This window comes from Hakea prostrata, chromosome 9 (genome assembly GCF_041222555.1).
Source record: "Hakea prostrata isolate BN-2017 chromosome 9, UWA_Hpros_2, whole genome shotgun sequence".
In the NCBI taxonomy this organism is placed as follows: domain Eukaryota; kingdom Viridiplantae; phylum Streptophyta; class Magnoliopsida; order Proteales; family Proteaceae; genus Hakea; species Hakea prostrata.
The window spans coordinates 19952497-19978501 of NC_142608.1; the positions used below are offsets into that span (position 1 = coordinate 19952497).

Consider the following 26005-nt stretch of genomic DNA (forward strand, 5'->3'; position numbering starts at 1 on the left):
CTCCATCCTCTCATACATCTTCTCTTGCTTGACCTCCATCCTCTCCAGCATGGAAGTCATGGAAAGCATCTGTGCATACAGATTAGGTGTCTCTGGAGCGGCATATGATGGGCCCCCTACCTCGAAGTGTGGTGCAGGAATCCCCTGATTATCCTAACTAGCATCACGCATCTCTGCATCCTCTCCATCCTGATCGTCTGAACCTGAAGCAACCTATCCCTCAACCGCCGGAATATCCTCGTCCTCATCCTCATCCTCAGACTTGTCCTTTAGACCTAGAGACCTCTCAACTTGATCTAACTGCATCAGTGCAATGGACCTCGCACCGATGGAATATCCCATACCTCGAGTTGCGCTCTCCTCATCATCAAATCCCACTTAAAAGTACCTGAAGATACGTGTCAATAGGCGCCCAAAACAAAGATTCCTAGTACTCGGGTGCTTGACAATCTCTATCATAACATTCTTTACAATGTATGCCAAATCGATCTCGAATCCCATATAGATCTGATAAATGAGCAAGGCATCCATCACGAACACCAAATGGTGATGTCCTACCCTCGGTATGATGTTCCTACCTACGACACCCCACCACTGCACTGAATGATGAACTTTGCCAGTCTTCGCCTCCGACCCGACCAGGAGAGAACACACGGTCAAGCCAAGCCCTTCGAGTGGAACCTTAAGGCCCTCGATTTTTATCCCTTTGAGCATGTGGCTGAAAGGCAAGGAGCCAGAACGGATTGACTTTTCCGGCCAATGACCCTAGCCGATGGAATCATCTCACCACTGATCCTAGCACGATAACACCGACGATCATCCCATAGTGTAGTACAGATCTCATGCAACTCATAAGGAAGTAAGTGTCTACTGAACTCCTCACCTCCTGATATCCACACACATGTATGCGGATAATGATGTACCTCAAATATCTCTGCTAGTGTGCGTGTAGAAAATCTGATCTGAGTCCCTCTGACTTGACTCGCTAACACTAACTCTAGCTGACCACCCTGACCCTCCTCGAATGACGTCAGATTGCTGTAAAACAGCCGAACTAACTCTGGGTACATCGGTAGATCCTCTATAAATAGGTGTGTCCATCTCATAGTGTTGAATCTCCGTTCGATCCGAAATATCCTCAACTCTCGTAATTGTAATAGCCATCCGTACTCTATACGGAAATGTCCAAATTACACCTCATAGAGATACTCTGCCAATGGAGTAACGAAGTGGTGTCGATCTATCACTTCCGCTCGTGGCTGCATAGGCACCTGACCACCACCTCTCCTGGCTCCTACTAATCTACCACGACCATGGCCTCCTCCTCGTCCCCGTCCCTGCATGGTATCTATACCTATAAAAAAAGATTAACAAGTCAATGTCAGAGAATTACCAAAGAAGTTTAGACAAGAAGGGCATTTTCGTAATTTTTTGGAAAATTTCGATTTTGGGGAAAATTCAAATTGAACATACTATAAAGTGCATAATACCTTGAATTGCATGCTTATGAAATTTAATTGAAGGAAACCCCTCGAAATCGCGGCCTAAAGCGAAAATTCAGCAAGCTAGAAAGAAGGATTTTTGCTTTTAGGTCAAAATTGGGGATTTTCGAAAACATCAAAATTGGTTGAAAAGAATTATTTGAGTACCTCTAGCATATCATTTGGATTATTTAGCAACTGATTTCACGTTAAAACTCCTAGCGGTTTGAGAGTAATCGAAATTTTGCTAAATTTGGGGATTTCGGTTGCGTTAGCGAAAGCAAGTTGGTGTTTTTGTGTTTCTTGATGTTTAAGGTTTTTTTTTTTTGCATGGAAACTATGGGATTATGTTACTAAGCATGCATGAACATGTTTCTAACTTAGAACAACAAGTTAAATATGGTATTTCAAGAAATCTAAGTGAAGAAACCAACTTGAGAAGATGATGATCGAATAGTGATTACCTTACTTTGATGTGCAATGTGTATTGTCCTGATGTTGTTGAAGTTGTAAACCACTTGGAATCTCATGCGTGTAAGAGTGAATAAGAGCAAATTCCTGATTTTGCCCCGATATTTGGGGGGGTCAAGGGCGGTTGACTTGTCCAATCGACCAACCCTCAGTTGATCCCTCAACCAAGGTCCGAATCTAGTGATTAATGGCTTGAAAGAAATGTATTTCGATTATCTTCATTTGGGTATATTTACCTCGTCAACCGGACTTTCCATTGTCAGTCTACAGACTTGCCAAAATCGTCTTTTAACACTATCGTGGTTGATCTTCTCTCTCCTCTTAAACTCTAGGAGGGATGTCGAGTCGTCACTAGGGTTATCCACCATTATTGAGTCCACTTCTGAACCTTTGGGTTTGACCTGAATGGCCCACAATTGTCGCCGACTTGAGGCCCAAGTTCTCGGTCCTTAAATCATAGGTTAAAGGGTTATAAATCCGGGGGATTTCACAGGTACTCTCCTTAGTTGGTGTGCTTTCTTTGCTTGCTTGATCCCATGAATCTCAATCAGTTAGGCGCAATCCTCGCCCCCATTTCCTTTCCTATCCTATTATGCTATTAGTGCTCTAGAGTTCAGGCCCTTTAGATCCGACGTTGTCAACTTATTCCCGACCACATATCGTCTTTTCTCTAGAACATGTGGTTGAGCCCTCTAATTGATTCAGTTGGTTAATGGGTCTGATCATTGATTTGGAACTGAATACATATTTTTACAAAGGTTCCTCTGAGAGAAGAAGAAAAAGAAAAACATAGAACAAGTAAAAAAGAAACACGCAAAACCATATTTGGTGGGTTGTGGTAAAAGAGGGACAAAAGGAAAAAGGAAAAAAGGGGGATAATTACTTGTCCCATGTGCTATAGCTTAATTACTAAAATGACCTGACTCTTTATGAAATTACTGTTGCCTAAAATAAATAAAAAAAACCATATCAAGTACCAATTTTAGAGTTGCATTCTTATTATTTTGAATTCCGAAAAAAGAATACCTAAATTATTATTTTTTTTTGCTACGAAAAGGAACTTTTTTAATATTTGATAATTCCAAATTAGATATTGAATAAATGAAAACCTATTAGAAGTAGGAACTTCTTAAAATTAATAGCATCAAATTTAAATGTAAATAGCAAAAACTGAAAAATAACACCAAATTGAAAATTACATATAAAAAAGCTGAAAAATAAGGAGCTGCCAAATTAGGATTAATTTTGTCTTAATTATTAAAGCAATAATGTAATTCAATATAAAGTGTAAATAAGTAAAATAAAACTTTAGGGTTATTTTGAGATTTAAAAATAAATAAAAATTGCTTTGTCATTACTTAACCAACAGAGTTCAATTGTAGGGGGCAACAATAATTACAAGTAGGGGTGTCAAAACCTAACCTGAACCGTTAAAATCGGACCAAACCGGCCCGCTATAGCCCGAACCGGCCCGAACCGAAGCTATGGGCTGAACAATCTCAGCCCGCAATGGTTCAGGCTGGGCTGGGCCGGGCCAGCCCGTGTGTGGCCCGCTAGCCCGAACCGTTTGGCCCGAAACTAGCCCAAACCCAAACCAGCCCATTAAACCCGCTATAAAGAAATAAAATAACTTAAATTTAAATGTAAAAGACAAGAAAACCCCAAATATCCATTTGTTTTTTTTAATTCTTTTGCTTTGGAATGTGCAAACAACAAGCTTGTGAAAGCTTTTGCCATTTGGAAGATAGGCTTAGTAAATATTTAGCAAGTGTATTATCATTTGAAAATCTTTTTATGTTTTATTTTGATCCATTTTTACTAGTGTCAAGAAGGGGGAGGAAAATAAGCAGAGACAACCCATTAAAATTCATCAAAATGCTAGCTTTCTTTTGTATAATAGTTCTATAAGTTCTATTTCTTTGTAAAAAAAGGTTTTTGATTTTAAATACCCAACACAAAAGACTTGGAGATAACTTAATATTTATATGTGTTCACATACTCTTGATAAATTTCACATATCAACAAGGTACTCAAAACACATAGTCAAACCCGAACCTAAACAGTTAGTAAACCCAATTCTAAACCGTTAGCCCAAACCGTTAGTTAGCCCGAACCCAAACCGCACCGGCCCAAAATCATTATTTTCTTAATGGGCCGTGTTTGGGCTGAGTGTTTTTCAATCCGAAACCGTTAGGCCCGGCCCGAAACCGGCCCAACCCGAACCGTTGACACCCCTAATTACAAGTAAAGTCTAAAGTTAGATTAGTAATTTAAAACATATAAGAATAAAATAGTAATTAAGCTATAGTACAAATGACAAAGTAATTAACCCAAAAAAAATTACACCGTCATCAGGCTCACTTTAACATGTTACAATAAAAATAGGAGAAAGGCTAACGCAGAGCTGGTCTAGTGGTGAAACCAACACCTCTTAGTAAAGAGGTTGCGGGTTCGACTTTTGCTAATGCATATTAATATCCCAATCCCCCGGCTTAATAAAGCCCTATTGTATCACAAAAATAGGAGAAAGCATCACTATAAAGAAAAGAAGAGGCCCAATTTAATGGGTTTTAAAAAATAAAAAATAAAAAAAAAGAGGGAAGAGAAAATGGGCAAGTAGACTTATTAGTCTCCTCCAATAGACAGAGGAACACTTGGCAAGGGTACAATTTAGATTCCTATTTATCTTGCAACAGTCGACTATTAAATTTAGTCAAGAGATGACTTTGTTTTTAAAATGATTCATGCTCTGTCAACGGCTAACTTCTCCATTAATAGATTCGAAACTCCATTAATTGCACATGCATCTTCACTGATCCAGCTATAGGGAAGGGTAAGATTCCAAATAAACAACTCCAGCATTACAATACCATTCTCGCTTGCTTGTGGAAGAGCCAAGAAGTAGCCAAGTTTGTATTCGATGATGAGATTTTAAAATTTGCGAGTTGCTTGTTTAAGTCAAGAAGTAGCCAACTTCACTAGTGTCTCCTTAATTTTCTTTTCTTCCATTATTAATTTTAGTCAGTAAGATTAAACTAAGTCCCCTTTTATCTGTTACAAGAAATTTTCAGTATTATCTCTTGCTGTTTGCTTGCTTAAGGTCTTCTTTATCCGCAAGAAAGTGATTGTTCCACGTAAGAAACTTTCCTTTTCATCAGATTTCCTAATTAATTGTCAATCTAACTTCCTTTTAGAATGTGGGTTCTTATTAGTGATCTCATTTAATGGTTTGAAACTGCAAAATTTTCTTTTAGTTTTGTTAAAGTTGGTGCTTCAGGATATTGCTGTTGTTTCTATGTTTTTGTTTTTTGAGTTTTCAAATTTTCTTCTCGTTGAAGCCATTTTGAACCACACAGTTGTAAGCTTATTATTTTGATTACACTATTTTGATAATCTAGCTACCAGTTGTGGTTATATTACTGCGTATGATTGATGTCCTCTACCAGTTGGAAAGACCAATAGGGAGCTTCAGTCAATGGCAAATGCTTCAAGTTCTGGTGATTTTAGTACATTGATAAACAACAATGACGAAATAAAGAAACTGATTGAGTCTGAGGAGGAAGAACTAGAACAGGTCAGTTAGCTTCACTCAATAGCCACTAGTATTGCTGATTCTTTTAGTGATTCTAAAACATTTATGAAGAAAAAACTTTTGAGTTATAAATGATATCATGATTGCCGACAGAACAACGATGAAATCAATATACTGATCGAGTCCATCGAGGAAGAACTAAAAGAGGTTAGTTCGTTGCAATCTTGTTACACTATATACCGTGTTCCTAGAGGGCTTTACAAGCAAAAGCCAAATGCCTATACACCTCAGTCGGTCTCAATTGGTCCTTTGCACCATAATGACGAACACTTACGAATCATGGAAACGCATAAATTGTACTATCTGTATCGCCTTCTAGATCGGTCTGGAAAAACTTTAGAGTTTTGTGTCAAGGCTCTGAGTGGTTTGGAGGAAGAAGCTCGCAGATATTATTCAGATACCATGAGCTTGAGAAAAAGTGAGTTTGTCAAGATGATGGTGATAGATAGCTGCTTTATACTTGAGTTCCTTGAGGTGATTAGAGATTTTATAAGTAAGTCAAGCAACTCAAGTAAGAAGGATGATTCTTTTACCAAAAAAATTAAGGAGGATCATTTTGTATATAATGAGTCATGGTGTGTTGAAATTGGAATTGATATGATTAAGCTTGAAAATCAGCTTCCTTTGTTTGTTCTTGAGCATTTATTTGCCCTAATAGTTGATCCCTATGACGAGTACTTCTCATTCAGTTGGTATGTATATTGGCTTCTCATAAGCCCAATAGCAAAAGCGCAAAATGGCCCAACCTTTTCAAGTGTTCAAGAATTTGAATCATTACTACAGGCAAAGGGAGGAGCAAAGCATTTTCTTGATCTTTTAAGATGTATTCTCATGCCATCATCTCCTAGGGTGATACCATCTAATGAAAAGTATGTGTGGCTTCCTTATAATGCCTCAGAACTTAAGAGTGCTGGTGTCAAGTTTCAGAAGAAGGAGAATGCTTCTTTATTTGATATAGACTTCGACATGAGAAAGGGAGTATTGACAATCCCAACTCTCAAGATCCATGATGAGACAGAAGTCGTCTTTAGAAACCTTATTGCTTTTGAGCAAGATAAACCCTACACCGATCGTTACTTCACAGCAGTATGCAGCCCTTCATGGATGACCTCGTTGACACTCGCTAATGACGTCACACCGGCTGACGGAGAAAGGAATTATTATAAACGAGCTTGGCAGCCCGGAAGATGTAACAACCTTATTTAACAACATTGTCAAACATGTTGTTGTCGGGAACCCTTACTTCACCGGTGTAACCAAGGATCTGAATGAATGTTATAGTAAATCATGGAATAAAAGGATGGCAAATTTGAGGCAAACCTATTTCAACTCGCCATGGGCAGGATTTTCAGTAGCTGCTGCAGCATTCGTCATCATCTTGACCGTTATACAGACTATTTGTTCTCTCTTCCAATCTATAAAGTAAAATATACTCAAAACTCTATGTCATGTATCTCTTTGTGCATTCCTAGATCGTCATGGCCATGATGTGTTGCAGCCTTGCAGTTGTCATATTCCCTTGTTTTTCTTCCATTTGTTTTGTAATTGAGTTACTGTAGTGGTGACATGAACCTCTTTTTTAACCCATCCCCACCCAAAAAAAAAAAAAAAAAAAAAAAAAAAATTCTCTGATTAATATCCCTGGATTGTTATGGACATGAAATGTTGTCCAACGTTCGGTTGGTTTCGCTTCCTTGCATTTTGTGACTCAAGTACAGTAGTGGACACACATGAAAAAGAAACCCTCTCTGATCCTTCCTTTATTTACAAATAATGCCAGGAAAAAGAACTAATTGAGAGCTCATGAATGGTTGGGTTGAGTGTTTGGCTTTACTTAAGTCTAGGTTTATGTGATTACTAATTAAGCTTACATCCATCTGTTCATACTCTAGCTCTAGATTGGGATCACTCTTCCATGTAATTGCAATATTCATATGTGATTCCTCTCTTGTCCAGGTTGAGGCAGTAGTTGTGGCTGCCCAACTCAGTCATGTAGTATTGAGGACATTTTTGAAAATTCAGCCCAAACCCTAGCCGCCAATTCTCCTCAAGCATATATGGCTAGGGTCTCCTAGTAGAAGCATGCAGCCGGTAAAACCCTAGCCGCCGCCACCTCTGAAGCACATGAAAATGAGAAGGACTCTATGATATCTGCAGCACATGAAGATGATAAGGACTCTATGATATCTGCAGCACATGAAGATGATAAGGACTCCATCATATCCGCAGCACTGGAAATGTTTGAACCTAATAATGATTATTGTAAAACCCTGGCCAAAATCTTATCTAGTATTTTATGTAATCTCAACTTTTATCCAGTGTTTCATGTAAATCCAAACTCTACAAGACTTGTAATATTGGGACTCCACAAGATCACAACTATCTAAGTCCTAGACGACTGAAGAATAAGGACTCTGAGCTTGCTGAGTTCTCTATAAAGAGCAAGTAATGAATCATTTCAAAACTAGTGGAAATTATCTCAACTCTCCTATGGACGTATAAGTTAATTATTCAACAGAACCACGAAAACCTTGTTGTTCTCTCTCTCTCTCTCCTTCTCAAACTCAATGCAACCCCTAATTCAAGTTTCTAATATGTAAAATTTTGCTTTTTCAATCACTCACTGTCAATAGTTGGCTTGTTCAATGGATTCAAAGGCACATAAAGGTTACTCTAAAACCATTGGCCTTGGAAAAGATGAGTTTGTCATGGTTATGGTGATAGCTAGATGTATGCTTTATACTTGAGGACGACTCAGATCATCATTCATCGGGCCTTGGCAACCATCTTTGAATAGGATCGGCAAGTAGAAACTTTCACTTTCACCCTGCAAAAGACCTCCTCTGTTAATATTTTTTTTAATTTTTTTTTGCTCTTAAAATTATCCTTGACCCTTAACCATTCTCTCTCCTCTTTACCGCCCATTTACCGGACTACCGAGAGAAGATCAGAATGCCATTAGTTAATGCCACCGGCACTCCCAAGATTGGCGGAGGCATTGGTAAGGGTTTTGTTTTTGCTGTTACTAATGTTACCAATGCTAGACCTGTTCTTCGTGATGTTGTACAGAAGCAATTTGGGTTTATGACTCGTCGGAGATTTTATAGGATGAAATACATAAATATGGGGGTTCAAAGTTAGGAAATAGAGTAGTGGTGGGGGAAAAAAAAAAAAAAGGAACCCATCCCTATTGCTTATTGCTGCGTTGTAGAGTTTTTATCTTGAGGGGTAATGGCTTATTTGGTATTGTATTGTTTCTGCGCCCTTCATGCAATTGATATGTCCCTTAAAAACCCAATAAAGAGGGGTTCTACATCTATGACTTCTTGTAGAAAATGGGTGTAACGGTTCCAAAAGCTAACATTAATAACAACTTTAGCCATGGGTACTCTATTATTTTCATTCAAAAGTGGGTCAGCTTTTGGTAGGACATCACTTTTTTCATAGGTTGCCTTCATCTCCTTCAATTGTCATGCGCAAAAGGAAACCCTTACCAATGTTGATGTTGGTCCTGGGAGTGATGTTGACGCTAACCAGTGGCATTCCAATCTTCTCTCGGTAGTCCTTGGTGGTAAAGAGGAGCGAAAATGGATATGGTTAAAGGTAACTTTTAATGGAAATTAGTCATGTCTATTAGACGTCTAGTTAAACACGTGTCACACATTGGTGGAGCGGTGGATGGGAAATGGATTGTGTCAAAAATGGACACAATTAACATTTGTCAACTTGTGCAGAGTATGTCAGACAAAAAGAAAGTTGCTTACAATCATCTATCAAAGGTTAATTTTTTTTGGGTTGATAGAAAACACAAAAGTTTATTGTGTACAGATGTTCGAACAAGTGATATACACCCAATCTGTAGTGTGTTCAGCAATGAAAGTATGTTGACACAAATTGATGAGCCAAGATTGTGTCGTGGCACTGTCAAAATGTTTAATTTTTATATTTTCTAAGATAGCTCCTAATCGTAGTAGTTCATTTGCTTCTGTTATAGGCCACCTCGTTTTCTCAATTTGGAGCCAATTTTCCAATTGTTGACAGTTGCTTCAAATAGTTGTGACCGGTATTCCTTTAGTTTGTGCCACTCGCATTCCAGCCAGAAGTCCAGCAATAATACATCTGTTTGCATCATCCTCATTGTTGAAGATTGCTACTGCCCCTTCCCACTGCATACTTGTATTGATCAGATCCCAGCCACCCATGGTTTGGTTTTTCGTAGGGGAGAAGATTCCTGCACACATAAGAATCGTATCACTGTTGATACTTAAGTCTTTAGATATCCTGCAAATACATTCCATATTAATGTGATATCTATGGACAAGACTCAATATTTCTTTAGTTCCAGGGGTTGAATACGTAAATCCTGTATCCATTTATTAACATAGTCTATGACTAACATAGGATTAGGTTGTATTTTTTTTAAACCCCACCTCATTTCTAACCTTCCAAATATCATAGCAAGTTATTAACCAAATGAACATAAACCAGTTCAACAAAGGTTTATCAAGTTGTGAATGAAAATAAATGCAAATATCAATCAAACTACAGTGGGGTAGCCTGTCCACTTGAAGGCCTAAGTGTCTTGTGGCCCAAACTCGCAGAGCCCAAGCACAATCAACAAACGATGCCAAACTGATTTGTTGCTTCAGCCACATAGTGTACATAAAGAGTCAGCCCTTGTCCATTGAGATAATATCTCCTTAATAGGGACCCCTACATGCACAAGACGCCAAAAAAACATTTTAAATTTTGGGTGTGTCTTCATCTTCCAAAAGAATTCCCACCATGCAGCATTTAAATTGTTAGAGGAATGTGAATCAACATGAGTTAGCTCTTTGTAGGCCAATTTGGTAGTGAGTTGCCGAGTTGTAGAGAGCGTGGACTTCCACTCATCCTTGCAATCAACAAGGTTAATCTATTGATATTTGTTGCAATATCAGGAAGCACATTGGTTAAACTAAATTCCAAAGACAACCATTTATTAGCAACCTCAGTAAGGCTACGGTCCTGGTGAAGAAAGCTAGGCATATTCCCTCCTAAACACGTCCATAGAGCTTTAGGGAGCCAAGGATCAAACCAAAAAGAAGTTTCTATCATCACCATTTGGGCCAAAAGAGTGATAATCTTTTTGAGACTATTCCAAGTATGAGATCTAGATCTGCCATAGACTTTTGGGTCAAAGATGGTAAACTTGGGAAAGTATTTGGCTTTTAGACATCTAACCCATATTGAGTCGGTCTCAGTTAAAATTCTCCCACTTTGCTTAATTATGAAGGCTTTATTTATGTTTTCCATTTTTTTTTTATACCTAGGCTCCTGCTCTTTTGTGGCACAACATTTGTCCCAAGAAATAAGAGAAAGATGTTTACTATGATTGGAATGGCCCAACCAAAGCTGTTGGCACAGGAAATCCATTTTCTTGTAAATAGTCTTAGGAAACAAGAAGTATTGCATATGAAAGACAGGCAAAGCTTGAATCATAGAATGCATCAAAACCGCTCTACCAACAAAAGAGACAGTTTGTTGTAAATATGTTTAAAACTTATTAAAGTTATTTTATATAAATATTGTTTAAATCGTGTCTTTTATCCATGGTTTTATTTAGTCCCACATCGGGTTGAGAGGATTTGATTATATGGTTTATATATAGTAAGGGCCCATGTATTATTAATTTGTGTGACACGAACCGAGCCTGAATCCTGTTGTGACCCTGCTATGGTTATATAGATATATATTAATATTAATAAATCTATATGACTTGGGACTTGGGTCATGGGCTTTGGTCCGGAAGGCACATTTTGTCATGGGCCTTATTCTGGAAAGCCCACTACTGGGTCAATACGTGGAGATGCCATTTGAGTGGCACTCTCCTGTAGGGAGGTCAGCTGGAGGTCCCTTCCTGAAGAGAGTTGAGTTGAAAGGTACCCTCACAGCCTTACCCTTTCACCCACAGCCTTTGGGGCTCTATATAAACTCATTTTCGTTCTCATTCTTGACACACAGAATTCCTCCTCCTCTTTCTCTCTCTCTCCCTGTTATTCTATTAAGCAGTGAACATAACCTAATTATACCTTGAGTAAACCTTTCAGGGGTGCAACCTTAAAGGTTTGGGCTGACTAATCTTGGGGTGAAGACATTTTTAGAACCCGTATTGCACAATCGGGGTGTCTAAATACCTTAAAGAAAGTACTTCATGTACATTTCAGCTCTAAAGGAGTATTGTGATTACAACAACGCGTTCTAGTGTGCATGCAGATTCCTTAATCGTTTAAACTACTTTAAGGTATTTAGAATTTTCTACTATGGCTACTGACAACACTGAAGTAGTCAACACAACCGTTGGAAAAGAGACCAACATGAAGGACTCTGCAAAAGTAAGTGCACATGAGAAAGTTACTGAGAACAACACTCCTCTTCCATCTCTGCAAGCTTCACAACCACCAACCGGAAAGTCAGATTTTGACAAAATCGAGCAATTCAAAGGTGAGAACTTTAAACGTTGGAAGCAAATGCAATATTTCACACTTATGGAAGCTAGGATAGCATTTGTGCTGAGTGAACCCCAACCTGATAAGTCAGGTGACCCTTCATTCAAGCAGAAAAGGATCGAATGGTTCACTGCGGATTTCAAATGTAAGAATCGCATTCTAAATGCGTTGTCAAATGAGTTATACAATGTGTATAGCTCTTTTGAATTTGCTTATGAAATCTGGGAGGCATTAGTCAAGAAGTATACTCTTGAGGATGCCGGTAACTCAAGGTTTGTGGTTGAAACCTTTCTGGAGTTTACGATGGTCAATGGGACTAGCATCTCCGACCAAGTAAACAAGTATCAAGTGTTGGTGGGGAATCTGGCAAAAGAGAATATCATTCTACCAGATGCCTTTGTGACCAGTGCCTTGATACACAAGCTTCCTTCCTCTTGGAGTGCCTTTAAGGTCTCAATGAAACAGAAGAGGAAGGACTGGGCCTTTGACAGTGTTGTGGTTCGGATCAGAATAGAAGAGAGGAACCGACTTAGGAACGAACCTAGTAGTTCCAATAAGCCTAAGGCCAACTTGGTAGAGACTGAACAAAAAAAGAAATTTAATAAGTCTCTGAAACCCAATCAAGATGCTACCTTCAAAAAGAAGAAGAGAGCATGCTTCAAGTGTGGCAAACCTGGGCATTTCATAAAGGATTGCAGGGTAAAGAAGAAAGGAGGATCAGAGAAAGCAAGGGCTAATCTAATTGATTCTGAGATCTACACTGCAATGATAACAGAGGCTTTTATAGTTGAAAAGTCAACATTCTGGGTGATAGATAAAGGTGCCACCAGGCACATTTGTGGAGATAGGAGCTTCTTCTCCAAGTACTCTGATGCTGTTGACAAGATCTTCATGGGAAATTCTCAACCAGCCAATGTAATCGGAAAAGGACAAATACCCTAAAGCTTACCTCTAGAAAAATTCTGAAGTTGGAGAATGTCCTCTATGTACCAGATATAAGGCGAAATCTGATCTCTGGTCTGCTCCTAAATAAAGCTGGGTTCAAACTGTCCTTTGAAGTAGACAAAGCAGTTCTCTTGAAAAATGATGTATTTATTGGAAAAGGTTATCTAAATGATGGCCTCTTTATATTGAGTATTACTGAATTAATAAATACTTCGATTCTTGCTTATGTTCTTGATTCTTTTGATTTATGGCATGGTAGACTAGGTCACAGTAGTGCACCTTATATATCTCAATTATGTAAGTTGGGCATTATACATAGTATTAAACCACCACTGATTAAATGTCAAATTTGTGTTGAGGCTAAATTTACAAAGAAACCTCATAAGTCAGTGGATAGAAAAACGAATTTGCTAGAACTAGTGCAAAGTGATTTATGTGACTTCAAATCACAAGGATCAAGAGGTGGTACTAGGTATGTTATCACCTTTATAGATGACTGTTCTAGATATACTATGATATATCTACTGAAATCTAAGAATGAAGCCAGCAATGCCTTTCTGTCTTATAAAGCGAGTAGTAGAGAATCAACTTGGAAGAAAGATAAAAAGGCTAAGGACTGACAGAGGGTCAGAATATTTCAGCCTTAGTAAATTCTTTGAAGAGAATGGCATTATTCATGAAACCACTGCCCCATATCAACCAGAATCTAATGGGATAGCAGAAAGGAAAAAATGTTCATTAAAAGAAATGATGAATGCAATGTTAATCAGTTCTGGCTTACCACTTGACTTGTGGGGGGATGCAATATTAACTTCGTGTTATGTTTTAAATAGAATTCCCCACAGGAAAATTGGATTGATACCATATGAAAAATGGTATTTAAGGAAACCAAGTGTGAAACACTTGAGAACATGGGGTTGTTTGGTCAAAGTAGCCATTCCAGAACCTAAGAAGCGAAAAGTTGGTCCTAAAACCATTGACTGTGTGTTTTTAGGATATGCAGTACATAGTTCTGCATACCGTTGCTTGGTTATAAGAACCATTGAAGAAATTTGTGAGGAAAATTCAATAATTGAGACAAGGGATGCTGAATTCTTTGAAAGAATATTTCCTTTTCAATTTAATAGACTTAATAGTGAGTCTGGAAGTAGTAGTATGAATCATGGAAATGATTTGGCTACAACCGCTGATTTATCTCATGAATTGACACAAGACAGTGGAAATGAGATAATATTGACTCCAAGTGGAAATGAGAATCCTATACGGAAAAGAAAAAGACAAAGGAAAACTAAATTTTCATCTGATGAGTGGATAGTCTATCTTATAGACAATGACCCTCTCACATATAGTGAAACAGTTACTTCTCCAGATGTTGTCTTTTGGAAGGAAGCTATAAAGAGTGAACTAGATTCCATTATAGCTAACCACACTTGGGAATTGGTAAATCTTCCTCAAGGTTCAAAGGTGTTAGAGACCAAGTGGATATTTCGAAAGAAATTGAAACCTGATGGTTCCTTAGATAAGTTTAAAGCCAGACTTGTAGTCAAAGGTTTTAGGCAAAAGAAAGACATAGATTACTTTGACACCTTTGCACATGTAGCAAGAATAACTACTTTGAGAGTTCTCATGGCTATTGCATCTATCACAATTTGGTGATACACCAAATGGATGTAAAAACAAGACATTCTCGAATGGGGAATTGGAGGAAGAGATCTACATAAGACAACCAGAAGGTTATGTATCTCTTGGTCAACCTAATAAGGTTTGTAAATTAGTCAAGTCATTGTATGCGTTGAAGCAAGCACCCAAGCAGTGGCATGAGAAATTTGATATTGCTCTCATTTCAAAGGGTTTTAGTGTCAAAGACTCTGAAAGGTGCTTATATAGTAAGTTTCATCAAGGGAAGGGTGTTTTTATTCTACTTTATGTAGATGACATGTTGATCATGGGAACAAACCTAGAAATAGTTAATCAAACTAAGAAACTGCTATTTTCTTTATTTGGCACCAAAGATTTGGGCACTGCTGATGTAATTTTGGGAATTAGAATCATCAGAAAAGAAAGAGAAATTATACTCTCTCAAGCTCATTATGTGGAAAATATGCTTAAGAAGTTTGGTTTTTATGATTCTAGTTCGTTCAAAACTCCTTTAACTATGGAAAGTAATTTTCAGAAAAATATTAGAGAACCAGTAAATCAGAAGAGATACTCACAGATTATTGGATCTGTAACTTATCTGATGAACTGTACTAGGCTAGATATTGCTCTAACAGTTGGAAAATTTAGCCAGCATACTCATAATCCTAGTAAAGAGCACTAGCTTGGAATTGAACGATTACTTCGGTATCTTAAGGGTACTATGCATTATGGACTTCACTATAGTGGAAATCCCTTTGTTTTGGATGGACACTGTGATGCTAATTGGATCTCAGATTCAAGAGAAACACTAGCTACAAGTGGATATGTGTTTATGCTAGGTGGAGGAGCAATCTCATGGAAGTTAGTTAAGAAATCATGCGGAACATCTTCTACAATGGAAGCAGAATTCGTAGCTTTGGAAAAGGTTGGAAGTGAAGCTGAATGGCATAGAAACATGATTGCAAATATACCTTTATGGCCCAAACCAATGCCACCTATATCGCTGCACTGTGACAGTAAAGCAGCTATAGGAAGAGCCAAGAATCGGGTATATAATGGCAAAAGAAGACACATAAGTCTTCGACATAATCTTGTAAGGCAATATATTGATGAAGGAACAATTGCAATTGATTACGTGAAATCAAAGGAGAATTTAGCTAATATGTTCACTAAAGCTATGCCTACAAGAGCTTTTAATGAAGCACTTATGGGAATGGGATCAAGACCTGTGACATAGGTCATGTGACGGACAACCAACCTATGTGAAGAGGTTAAATCCTGAATTAGGTTCAAAGGGTAACCAACGAAGTCACTAGATGACCTGTTTGTACTACTATACCCATTCTGAATAATTATAGTAAAGTAGTACTACCATATTGTTGATAGGATGAGTAACTGACTCTTAATCAAGCATAGCTCACGAAATGTGGGGGTGTGTCAAATGTGGTGCACACCTAATGCTGACCTAAACAGATATAGAGGGTGAGGCCGCCTTCAGTTGGAAATATTACACAGGTAAAGTTCCTTAAATATCTATGAGACCAAGATTCGAGACAAGGCCAATAAAAATGTCTATTTTTCTTTATAAAGGGGTTGTTAAGAAGGTCGACCAATTGGATATGAATGGTGAAGTAGCCAGCTACACTGAAGAGGATAGGTTCAAGAAGTCAGACTTCACCGGTACTCTGTAGCATGCTTTATCAGATCTAGTGTAGATTCAAGTCCGAAAGACATCTACAACGAAGTGTCCTACTGTGTCTAATGTGTTCACTACTGCTTGAGTCTTCAGCCTTTGTATTTGAAGTTTTAACCATTGTGGGGGGGTTGTTGTAAGTATGTTCAAAACTTATTAAAGTTAATTTATATAAATATTTGTTTAAATCGTGTCTTTTATCCATGGTTTTATTTAGTCCCACATCGGGTTGAGAGGATTTGATTATATGGTTTATATATAGTAAGGGCCCATGTCTTATTAATTTGTGCAACACGAACCAAGCCTGAATCCTGTTGTGACCCTGCTATGGTTATATAGATATATATTAATATTAATAAATCTATATGACTTGGGACTTGGGTCGTGGGCTTTGGTCCGGAAGGCACATTTTGTCATGGGCCCTATTCTGGAAAGCCCACTACTGGGTGAATACGTGGAGATGCCATTTGAGTGGTACTCTCTCAGTAGGGAGGTCAGCCGAGGTACCTTCCTAAAGAGAGTTGAGCTGAAAGGTACCCTCATAGCCTTACTCTTTCACCCCCAGCCTTTGGGGCTCTATATAAACTCATTTTCGTGCTCATTCTTGACACACAGAATTCCTCCTCTCTCTCTCTCTCTCTCTCTCTCTCGTTATTCTGTTAAGCAGTGAACATAACCTAATTATACCTTGAGTAAACCTTTCTGGGGTGCAACCTTAAAGGTTTGGGCTGACTGATCTTGGGGTGAAGACACTTTTAGAACCCGTATTGCACAAATCGGGGTGTCTAAATACCTTAAAGAAAGTACTTCATGTACGTTTCAGCTCTAAAGGAGTATTGTGATTACAATAACAGTTCGAGTGTGCGTGTAGATTCTTCAATCATTTAAACACAGTTAGCTTTCCAACCTGCTAATCTCAAATGGATTTTTTTGAGAAGAGAGGCCATCTCCTTCCACCGTGCCCTACCATGAAAAAGAGCAGTCTCTAGGTATTGCATCTATCAAAGGTTATTATAATCATCTAATGAACCAAGTTGGGCCGATCAAATTTTGAGAAGTGGCACCAATGTTGGGTAATTTTGGATAGTCATATGCTGCATCGACCAAGCTCTCATGTCTATGGGGGGAGAGAGAGAGAGAGGCAACATAGCTTTATTTTTGTTTGACGCAATTTTTTGATTTTTGCTATGCTTTCATGAATTATTTATAAGGTAAAGCTTTCCTTCAATGCTTAGTATTGTTTTTCTTACTTGAGTTTTCCTTTGTCCACAAGAATATCTGGTAAGAAATTTGTCCATATCAGTCTAAATTCATTTTCGAATGCGGCCGATTCTTATCAGCGAACTCCTATGATGGTTTCAACTTTTAATTTTTCTTTTGATTTTAATAATGGTGTAATTTTTGTAAGGATATCTCTATTATTTTAACTTCTTCGATTCCAATTTTCTTTGTTGAACCCATTCTGAATTATACAATTGAAATCTTATAATTTTGATAAACTTTCTTTGATCATCTAGCTACTAGTTTTAGATCATGAGAAAGAACAATCGGTTTTGATCGTTGAAAAGAAGGAAAAAAGAGGACAATTAAGGGTTAGGATGGTGAAATAAAAGAGAGAGGGAGAGAAAAAGAAGGGATTTCATGGAAGTTGTCATGAAATTGTAAAGGAGGAAAGTAATTTGATTGGAAAAGGGATGTGGAACCAAAGAAAGTGGAAGGAAATTTTTTTTTGATTAGGTGGAGGAAGAACAAAAATAAAAATAGTTTTTTTTTTTAATGGGATTTGTTTCTTATAGGTTGTTTCCATGGGATTTTGTGTGAAGGTTTTTTGTGTGAGATTAGGTGTTCCTTAGTTTTTGGGCATTTTGGAGTCAGTTGAAGTGATGGATCGAAGAGGTTTTGTTTTGTAGGTTCCTACGGAGATCAACGGACTAGTTATTCAGGTTGATGACAAGTATGAAAGGCATAGTTAAGACAACTAGGCTAGGGGTGAAGCATTCAAATTTCTCTATAAAACTTTCAATGGTCATAAATATTTCATCTTGTGACAACAATCGGGTGAAAAATAATCTTACGCATGAGGGATTTGTTGAGGCTCTCAAAAAAAATTTAGAAAGGCAAGAGACAATGATGGAAGTTGAGAGGCAAGGGTTGAGGGATCTAGCGAACAATACAATCCAGTTATATTTTGCAGATAACGTTCTTTGTGAGGTTATTAGGTTGGCAGATCCAGAGCAGGTCCAAGTAAAGCTGGAGATCAGGTATAAGTCCAAGTTATTGACAAAGTTTTTGGTTCTTGATGCAGAGATCAAAGAGGAGGACAAGGCATTACCTTGTTTGCATCACTACCTCAATCATTTGATCACAATGTGAATACCTTACTATTTGGTAAGGATACTTTGAAATTTGATGGCGTTATTGCTGCTTTGATGATGAATGAAACACGATAGAAAGATAGCAGTGATATGAAGTTAGATGAAAGTAGTGCTTTTGGTTGTAAGGGGTGGTCATGGTAGAGGAAAATAAAATGGGAGAGGTCTGACAAATCAAGGGATCGCTCAAAGTCTACTGGTCAAAAATTAGTTTTTTATTTTTGCACAAAAGAACATCATATATAGATGTCTAAGGCCTAAGGACGATAGGAAAAAGAAGGAGAAGAAGGAAAAATCATCTATTGCAAGTTTAGATGGGTCTTGGAGTGATGATGGAGGGCATCTCCTTCTAACTACATCATTAGGTATGGATACTTCAGGCTGAATTTTAAATACTAGTTGTTCGCTTCATATGTGTTTAGTCAAGGATCAGTTTGTTACATATTACACATCTCAGAATGGTATTGTCAAAATGGCAAATAATGCAGAAATCAAGGTTGTTGGAGTTGGGACAGTATGGATTCACTTATTTAATGGGATTGTGCAAACTTTGACTTCGTTTCAACATGTGCTAGATAAAAGGAAGAATTTGATTTCAATGGGAACTCTGGATTCTAAAGGTTTCAAATATTTATTTGAAGGGTGGAGTAGAGGATCCATGGTTGTGATACAGGGACGGATGATCGGTAAACTATACAAGCTTGCAGGGAGTGTTGAAATAGATGAAGCTCCGATTGGAACTCGGGCAAAGGGTACAGGTGACAGACAAAATTTTTAGGTTTTTCAAATTATGAACATTGCTGAATAAGTGTAAATCTAGAAAGAAATGGATGATTTTTGCTTCGAATTTGGTAAGTTACAATGATTCTTGAAGCTGAGTGTAATAGTAAAAAAGGTGGAGCTGCATTACATCGTACGATGACAATGAGTTGTATACCCTAGGTGAGGGTGAATGACATGCTTGTTTAGGTAATGGCAATCATGAAAATTATCCCTGATGGGATGTGAGCCATGCAATAAGGTGTGGCAGATGCATAGAGACAAAGATGATTGCAGATTAGACATCAACAATAATTTTTTTCAAGGTGGTTTGCATAATTCAAGTCAAGGTGGAGATTATTGGGTTTGGGTGTTTTGTATTCTACAAGTCCATATGATTAGAGTTTGGTTGTATTTGGTAATTGAAATAAGCTTTGGGTCAATTAGTTGTACAAGGGGTAGAATTGTAATTATATGGGGATTAGAGTATGGGTTTTCCTATAGAATAGTCTCTGTGAGATACCCAGGTATGATGTGCAAGAAAAAGGTAATACTGTGTATAGTGTAAGAGCGGTGAGATTGTCAGAAAATAGTGAAATTCTTTTTCTTTAGTTGACGTAGACGATCTTGTCAAACCACGTTAAAATCCTTACAGTTGTGAGTCATTACTAGTGGTGGTAGATGGTTTTTCATAGTGGTTCAACTTACACAACTTAACCAATGAATAAATAGGTGAAGACCCACCTATATGTTAACATGTATAAATTAATTATTTTTTATTTAGGATAATTGGGTAATATTTGAATTTAATTGGAATTTTACTAACCGCTTTCAAGTTTCAACGGACTTTGACACAAGGGACCGAGCTAAACGTAATATATGGCATAATAGAGACCCCCTACTTTAGCCCCAATTTAAGAAATATAGACGTAAACTTTTTTCCCCAAGTGGTGGAAACCATTCTTTTCTTTTTTGGGGCAAGAAGTGGTTGAAACCATTCACAGCTATTAAATTTATGATCTTCTAGATTTGAATTCTGACGTTGACTATAAGATCATCTCTACTAGTTGAGAAGAGTGGGTCTACCGAAAAAGAAAGAGAATGATACGGAATTTCACTCCCCATGGACCCTGATGCCAGTTCACTCAACCATGACCAAATCAGGGCATTGGTGGAGATCGACCATAGAGGGAAAGCCAAAAGAGGTTGCGATCTAATTACCATATATTTCGAGTTTTCAAAATATTTCACAAGCTAAATCCCGAAGCCTGCACATCTCTATCAGTCCCAATTGGCCCTTTGCAGTACTATAACAAAGAGCAGTTAGGAACCATGGAAACACATAAGCTTCCCTACAAACAGTGCACCCAGAATGGTTGGTCCTATAATGCCCTAACTGTGCAGACCTACTCCTCCACCACCCGCTTCCGATGGTGTTGGGCTTCTCACATCTTCCATCACCTCCTTGACCGGCTGATATTTATGTAAAGGCACCGAATTGTAGTCCAAGAAACACAGGAACACCACCAAAACCACACATGACGCAAACATCGGAATTGGCCCAAAAATCCAAAACATGAAATTCATGGCAAAGTAGAGGAGCCTCAACCCAACCTGCCAGAAATGGTTAGCCCTTATCACTGACGATTGCACGTACTCCACCGGCACATCGGTGTGTGGGGTGCTTATGAAGAAATCAACTTGGACCAAGTGCCTTGCCGACTGGACAAATGACCCAAACGCTAGCATGAAAGCTAAGAGCATGCACAGGTACTTGACAGAGAGAATGGCAGAACTCGTGTCTCCAACTATGTGAAAGTTCTTGAAGAGATTACCAGATGAGCTTCCCAGCCATGCTCCAATGAGAGAGCTCAGAGTAAGGGCCACAGAAGCCAAGAAGGTCGCACATGATATGTTTGTTGAAATTACAGAGATTGCTAAGCTTGTGTTATTCGTATCACCCTGCAAGTTCCAAATACCCACTAATAATCAGGACTATGAAGTCACCAATTTGATTAAAGTGATAGAGAATTAACTACACCTGCATCATTCTCTCAACCCATGCATTCCTGTTGTGATTCTCATAGCCAATTACTGTTGTTGCAGGATACCTTAGAAGTCGGTGGATGAGGTAGAGATGGTAGCTAAGCACTATCAAGAGCCCTGCTGGGACTAAGATCAGGTCCAGGTATTCCACCACAAACTCCATTACCTATTCCAATCCTGTCTTCTGCTTCTGCTTCTGCTTGTCTCCATCTAGCGAACATGGGAGAGATGAGTTTGATGATGGTTTAGTTGAAAGCGTGAAGGACACAACCACCAACAGACGTAATGGAAGTACCTAATAGGATGGGAACGGCTGGAAACTTATAAAATACACATTGAATGTCCTTCACTGGGGCAGGTAACCTAGCTAAACACTTAAAGCGCAATAAAGAAATCGGAAGCATTGTTCGTACTCTTGGAATCGGATCGATTGATTCGCTCGAATTGGACTCGCTTTCACCGACACACATTTGTGCGGACTAGTGTTCATAAACGGCTCCCTCCCTAAATGGAAAATTATCCTCTCAAATTCTAATTGTTCATTTACCCTTAGTTTCTAGTCTAGAATTATGATACACGCTAGTACGATTTGGTTGTACAATTAGGTACAAAAATGCTTTTCATATATATGATATACATTACGGTACAAAAACATTTTCAATATTTACCTTAAACGATACATGGACATCAGTCATATGAATCGTGGCTGGATCATGTCTTTGTACAAGACTTTCCAGACACTTTAGGAACCAATCATATGAAATCCACTATATCCCATGATGGATTTGGTATGACTTGATGTCTGTGTAGAAGGTCATCATGAATTGTACTCCTAGAGAGAGCCTTCCAATGGGACCCAAAAGAGCTGGAGAAAAACCTACGTAGGTTTGTCTCTTTTGGATAACTGCTCCAATAACATGGCCGTGAGTGCATTCAGAATGGGCGGTGCTATAATGTCCTAATCAACTGTTGTGATGAACTCCTCCACCGGAGGATTTCCACTGTAGTCGGAACCATTGTCTTCCTCCTTCTTCAACGGCCCATAATCATGCATAGGTACAGAATTGGAGTCCACGAAATACAGAAACAACACCAAAACCACGCATGACACAAACATAGGAATTGAACCAAAACTCCAAAACATGAAAATCATCGCAAAGTAGAGCAGCCTCAAACCCAGCTGCCAGAAATTATTGGCTCTGATCACCGACGATTGCACATACTCCACCGGCATGTCGCTGTTTGGCGTGCTTATGAAGAAATCAGCTTGGATTAAGTACCTTGCAGACTGAACAAATGACCCAAATGCCAGCATGAAAGCTAAGAGCATGCTCATGTACTTGAGGGAAATTGATGAGCCTTTTGTGTCTTCATGGACGTAGACATTCTTGAATAGATTTCCAGGGGCGCTTTCCCCCCATGCACCTATAAGAGAGCTAAGCGTGAGGCTCACAGAAGCCAGGAAGGTTGCACCTGTTATGTTTGTTGATATTACATTTAGTGCTAGGCTTGTGTTTTTCATGTCACCCTGCACGTTTCAAACTTCGAACACCCACTAATCAAGATTAGGAGGCAATTAATCTGATTATACAGCTAAATAGTTCAATTAGGGAGAACGAGAATTAAACAAACCTGCATCATTCTCTCAACCCATGCCATCCTGTTGAGATTTTCATAGCCAATTACTGTTGTTTCAGGAGATCTGAAAATTCTGTAGATGAGGAAGATATGATAGATCAACATAATCAAGAGCCCTGCTGAGATTAAGATCACATCCAGGTATTCCACCGTTAACTCCATTACCGATTCTAACCATTAGGAACTTATCAGAGATGATTTGATGATGCTTTACTTGGAAGGAGGAATCAATTATCAACTTTTGTAGCCTATACCATTAGGAACTTAGATTTGATGATGCTTTACTTAAAAGGAGGAATCAATCAACAATTGTAGCCTATATTTTTGACAGGAAACCAAAAAGCAAAAGGAATTAATTACATCGTAGATATACCTAAAAGCTTGGAGTTTTCGTTGACCGAGTTGTACGGATAATGTATGGCTACAAGGAATTTGCTCTCTTAGTGGAGGAAAATTCAGAGTTTTATGAGTACAAGTTTTGAAGGTTTATGTTGATTCTGCGTTGAAGCTTTTCAATTGAGACAAGAGCCAGTTCCAACCTTGTATTTCTGTGAGTCTTCGATAAGGTACAATCTTGTAGGCACATTGACACCTTGAAGTGTGCCTTGGCAATGATGATGGAAGCCCAACTTGCTCATGGCGTGTAACTTAAGTGGTATAGAAAACTTATGAACTTACCTCTACCGACCTTTTGCTCCAAAGATGTCTTATATGGAGCTAAAAGCTCTAGGGTTGTCACGTTGGACTTAACAATTGCATCAACTACATTAACTTGGATGCATAATGTACGTAAAAACCCAACTTGCTCTTGAAGTTTTTTATTTTTTGGGTGGTGGTGGTGGTGGGTTTGGAGATTAATAAACAAATGAATTTTTTTATGTGTGGGTCCCAAGCAGACTAACATCCTTAGTCCCTATTAAGTATATTTAAATTTCAAAAAATGAAGAAACCAAAGTGTCTCTCAAGTTATATTATTTAATACATTATGTTAATATATAGTTTTAGAAAGAGATAATTGGTCATTAATCATTAATTATATGGTTAAATATATATATAAGTTATATTATTTAATACATTATGTTAATATATAGTTTTAGAAAGAGATAATTGGTCATTAATCATTAATTATATGGTTAATATATATATATATATATATATATATATATATATAATATATATATATATATATATATATATATATATATATATATATATATATATATATATATATTAAAATAATCGAGGGACATTTTCGTCCTTTCACGTTTAAAATTTAAACATGCTTAACGGCGACTAACAAGGTGTTAGTTTGGTTAGGACCACACGTAATATATTGCACTTAAGGGACCCAACATTAGTTTGTGGTCCACTAGAGGGACTCACACATAAAAAAATTTAAATAAATTCATTAATCAAAAGAAGAAAAACGAGATAGCGGGGAGAGAGTACAATTCAAACCAAAGGGAAACCCAGCAAAAACAAAGAAAATAGGCTCAACGGAAGGCATCAAGCAAAAGCGGATAAAAAAACCGGGTAAGAAAGTTCCACATTAGTTGAAAACACCCCTTGGTAATCCTGTTGCTTTTTCTTGCAACCCTCTGGGTCTGAGGCATAGGAAGAGGTAGAGGTTTCAATCACGAGAGTACCTCATCAAGGATGTACTTATCGTGGAATTTGGGAGAGGTTCACTTTACTACAGACATGCTGCCTATAATCAATGGAGATAGCGGGACGAGAGACAATGGGGCTAGCTTTGTTCTCAAATAAAATTTGTGCTCCGTAGTTTGGAAGGTCGAACTCAATCGGTAGGTGAAGAGGAAGAAAAGAATGGGTATGAGATGGGAAAGTGTGGGGAGTAATACAGGCTTGGGTTGTAGGTATTAGAAAGGGCTCGGGTGGAGGGGGCAAAGGGAGCGAAGAGTTGGGCCTTATGGAGAAGGAATTGGGCCCGAGATACCCGGGGTTGGGCTTAGGCTGGACCACATGGTAAAGAAAGGGATCCCATTTGTCTCATCCACCCTAATGTGGGAGAGCTTATCCATTGCGTTTCTTGAATGACCAACTCGGAAACGATTAATTGTTTGTCCAAAATGTTCCCTTGAGTATGGTGTAGCAACGCATGAAGAGATCAAAGAGAGATTAGTGACAAGGAGAGATTTGAGGGGATCATTATAAAAAGAAGAGTATTATGCCACATGGCTTAAATGGAGAGATTAAAGATGGATGCTTTTTTTTTTGGGTGGAGGGTAAGAATCTGTGGTAAATCTTTACTTTTGGTAAGAATTAGGGGGTACATCAGTTATTAGGAAAAATGTAGTAGTAGCAATATCATCTGCATCACCTTCACTAGTATGTAGATCTAATATCCAATGGCTACATTAGAATGTAACCCCAAAATATTCCTTGTTCTTATCAGTGCATGTCAGGGAACTTTAATAGAAACCCCACTTTAATTTTATGAGATGAGCTGTAAAGTGGTTTTTGGAAGAGCTTTTAAAGTGAGATTTCTTTAAGAGCAGCCATGGGCATTCTTTCATTTTGCTGCGAGTGAAAGTAAGACTAAAGTCATCCTTCAAATTCATTACTGGTGAAGGAGGATTTCGAGGATTCAAACGTATTCCTATACTCAAGTATGTATCTTATTCACTGTTTCAATTTTAATTTTTAATATAAGAAATTGTGCCGTCACCTTTGATTTGTAAATGAAATAGGCTCAACTGTTCAACGCCTCGAAGATCTTATGCATCTAGGTTTTTCCTTTTCTCAATTTCTTCTCTTTTTTGATAACAATAAACTAAGTAAACCAATTGGGAATGCTTAAAATTTCTATTTCTATTTCATATTCTTGTTTCGTTTTCCAACAATCACATAATTTTTGTCCT

General features: G+C 38.1%; 3 protein-coding genes across 3 annotated transcripts; 1 reads left to right on the top strand and 2 right to left on the bottom strand.

Annotated features, from left to right (window-relative positions):
• Positions 1 to 5423: 5423 nt before the first annotated feature.
• LOC149004955 (UPF0481 protein At3g47200-like) lies at positions 5424 to 6970 on the top strand. The gene is given in 5 exon segments (XM_089135751.1): positions 5424 to 5526; positions 5638 to 6018; positions 6064 to 6639; positions 6642 to 6665; positions 6668 to 6970. Coding segments are annotated over 5 exon segments (1383 nt in total). The 5' UTR covers positions 5424 to 5427.
• A 13861-nt stretch (positions 6971 to 20831) lies between these two features.
• LOC149004956 (uncharacterized) lies at positions 20832 to 21648 on the bottom strand. Its single transcript, XM_089135752.1, has 2 exons — positions 21481 to 21648; positions 20832 to 21401 (listed from the first exon to the last, which is right to left on the bottom strand). Exons 1-2 carry the CDS (start codon positions 21646 to 21648, stop codon positions 20832 to 20834), a joined length of 738 nt encoding a protein of 245 aa, XP_088991878.1.
• Positions 21649 to 22443: 795 nt separating this feature from the next.
• LOC149004957 (uncharacterized) lies at positions 22444 to 23285 on the bottom strand. The gene is made up of 2 exons (XM_089135753.1): positions 23118 to 23285; positions 22444 to 23013 (listed from the first exon to the last, which is right to left on the bottom strand). The coding sequence occupies exons 1-2, from the start codon at positions 23283 to 23285 to the stop codon at positions 22444 to 22446; spliced, it is 738 nt and encodes a 245-aa protein (XP_088991879.1).
• Between the last annotated feature and the right edge of the window lie 2720 nt (positions 23286 to 26005).

Bases quoted from the DNA above. Each gene is read 5' to 3' on its own strand.
- LOC149004957 (XM_089135753.1), bottom strand. From the start codon at position 23,285: ATGGAGTTAACGGTGGAATACCTGGATGTGATCTTAATCTCAGCAGGG. The intron at 23,014-23,117 runs GTTTGTTTAATT...TGAAACGTGCAG, and splicing joins GGGTTGAGAGAATGATGCAG to GGTGACATGAAAAACACAAG.
- LOC149004956 (XM_089135752.1), bottom strand. From the start codon at position 21,648: ATGGAGTTTGTGGTGGAATACCTGGACCTGATCTTAGTCCCAGCAGGG. The intron at 21,402-21,480 runs GTGTAGTTAATT...TGGAACTTGCAG, and splicing joins GGGTTGAGAGAATGATGCAG to GGTGATACGAATAACACAAG.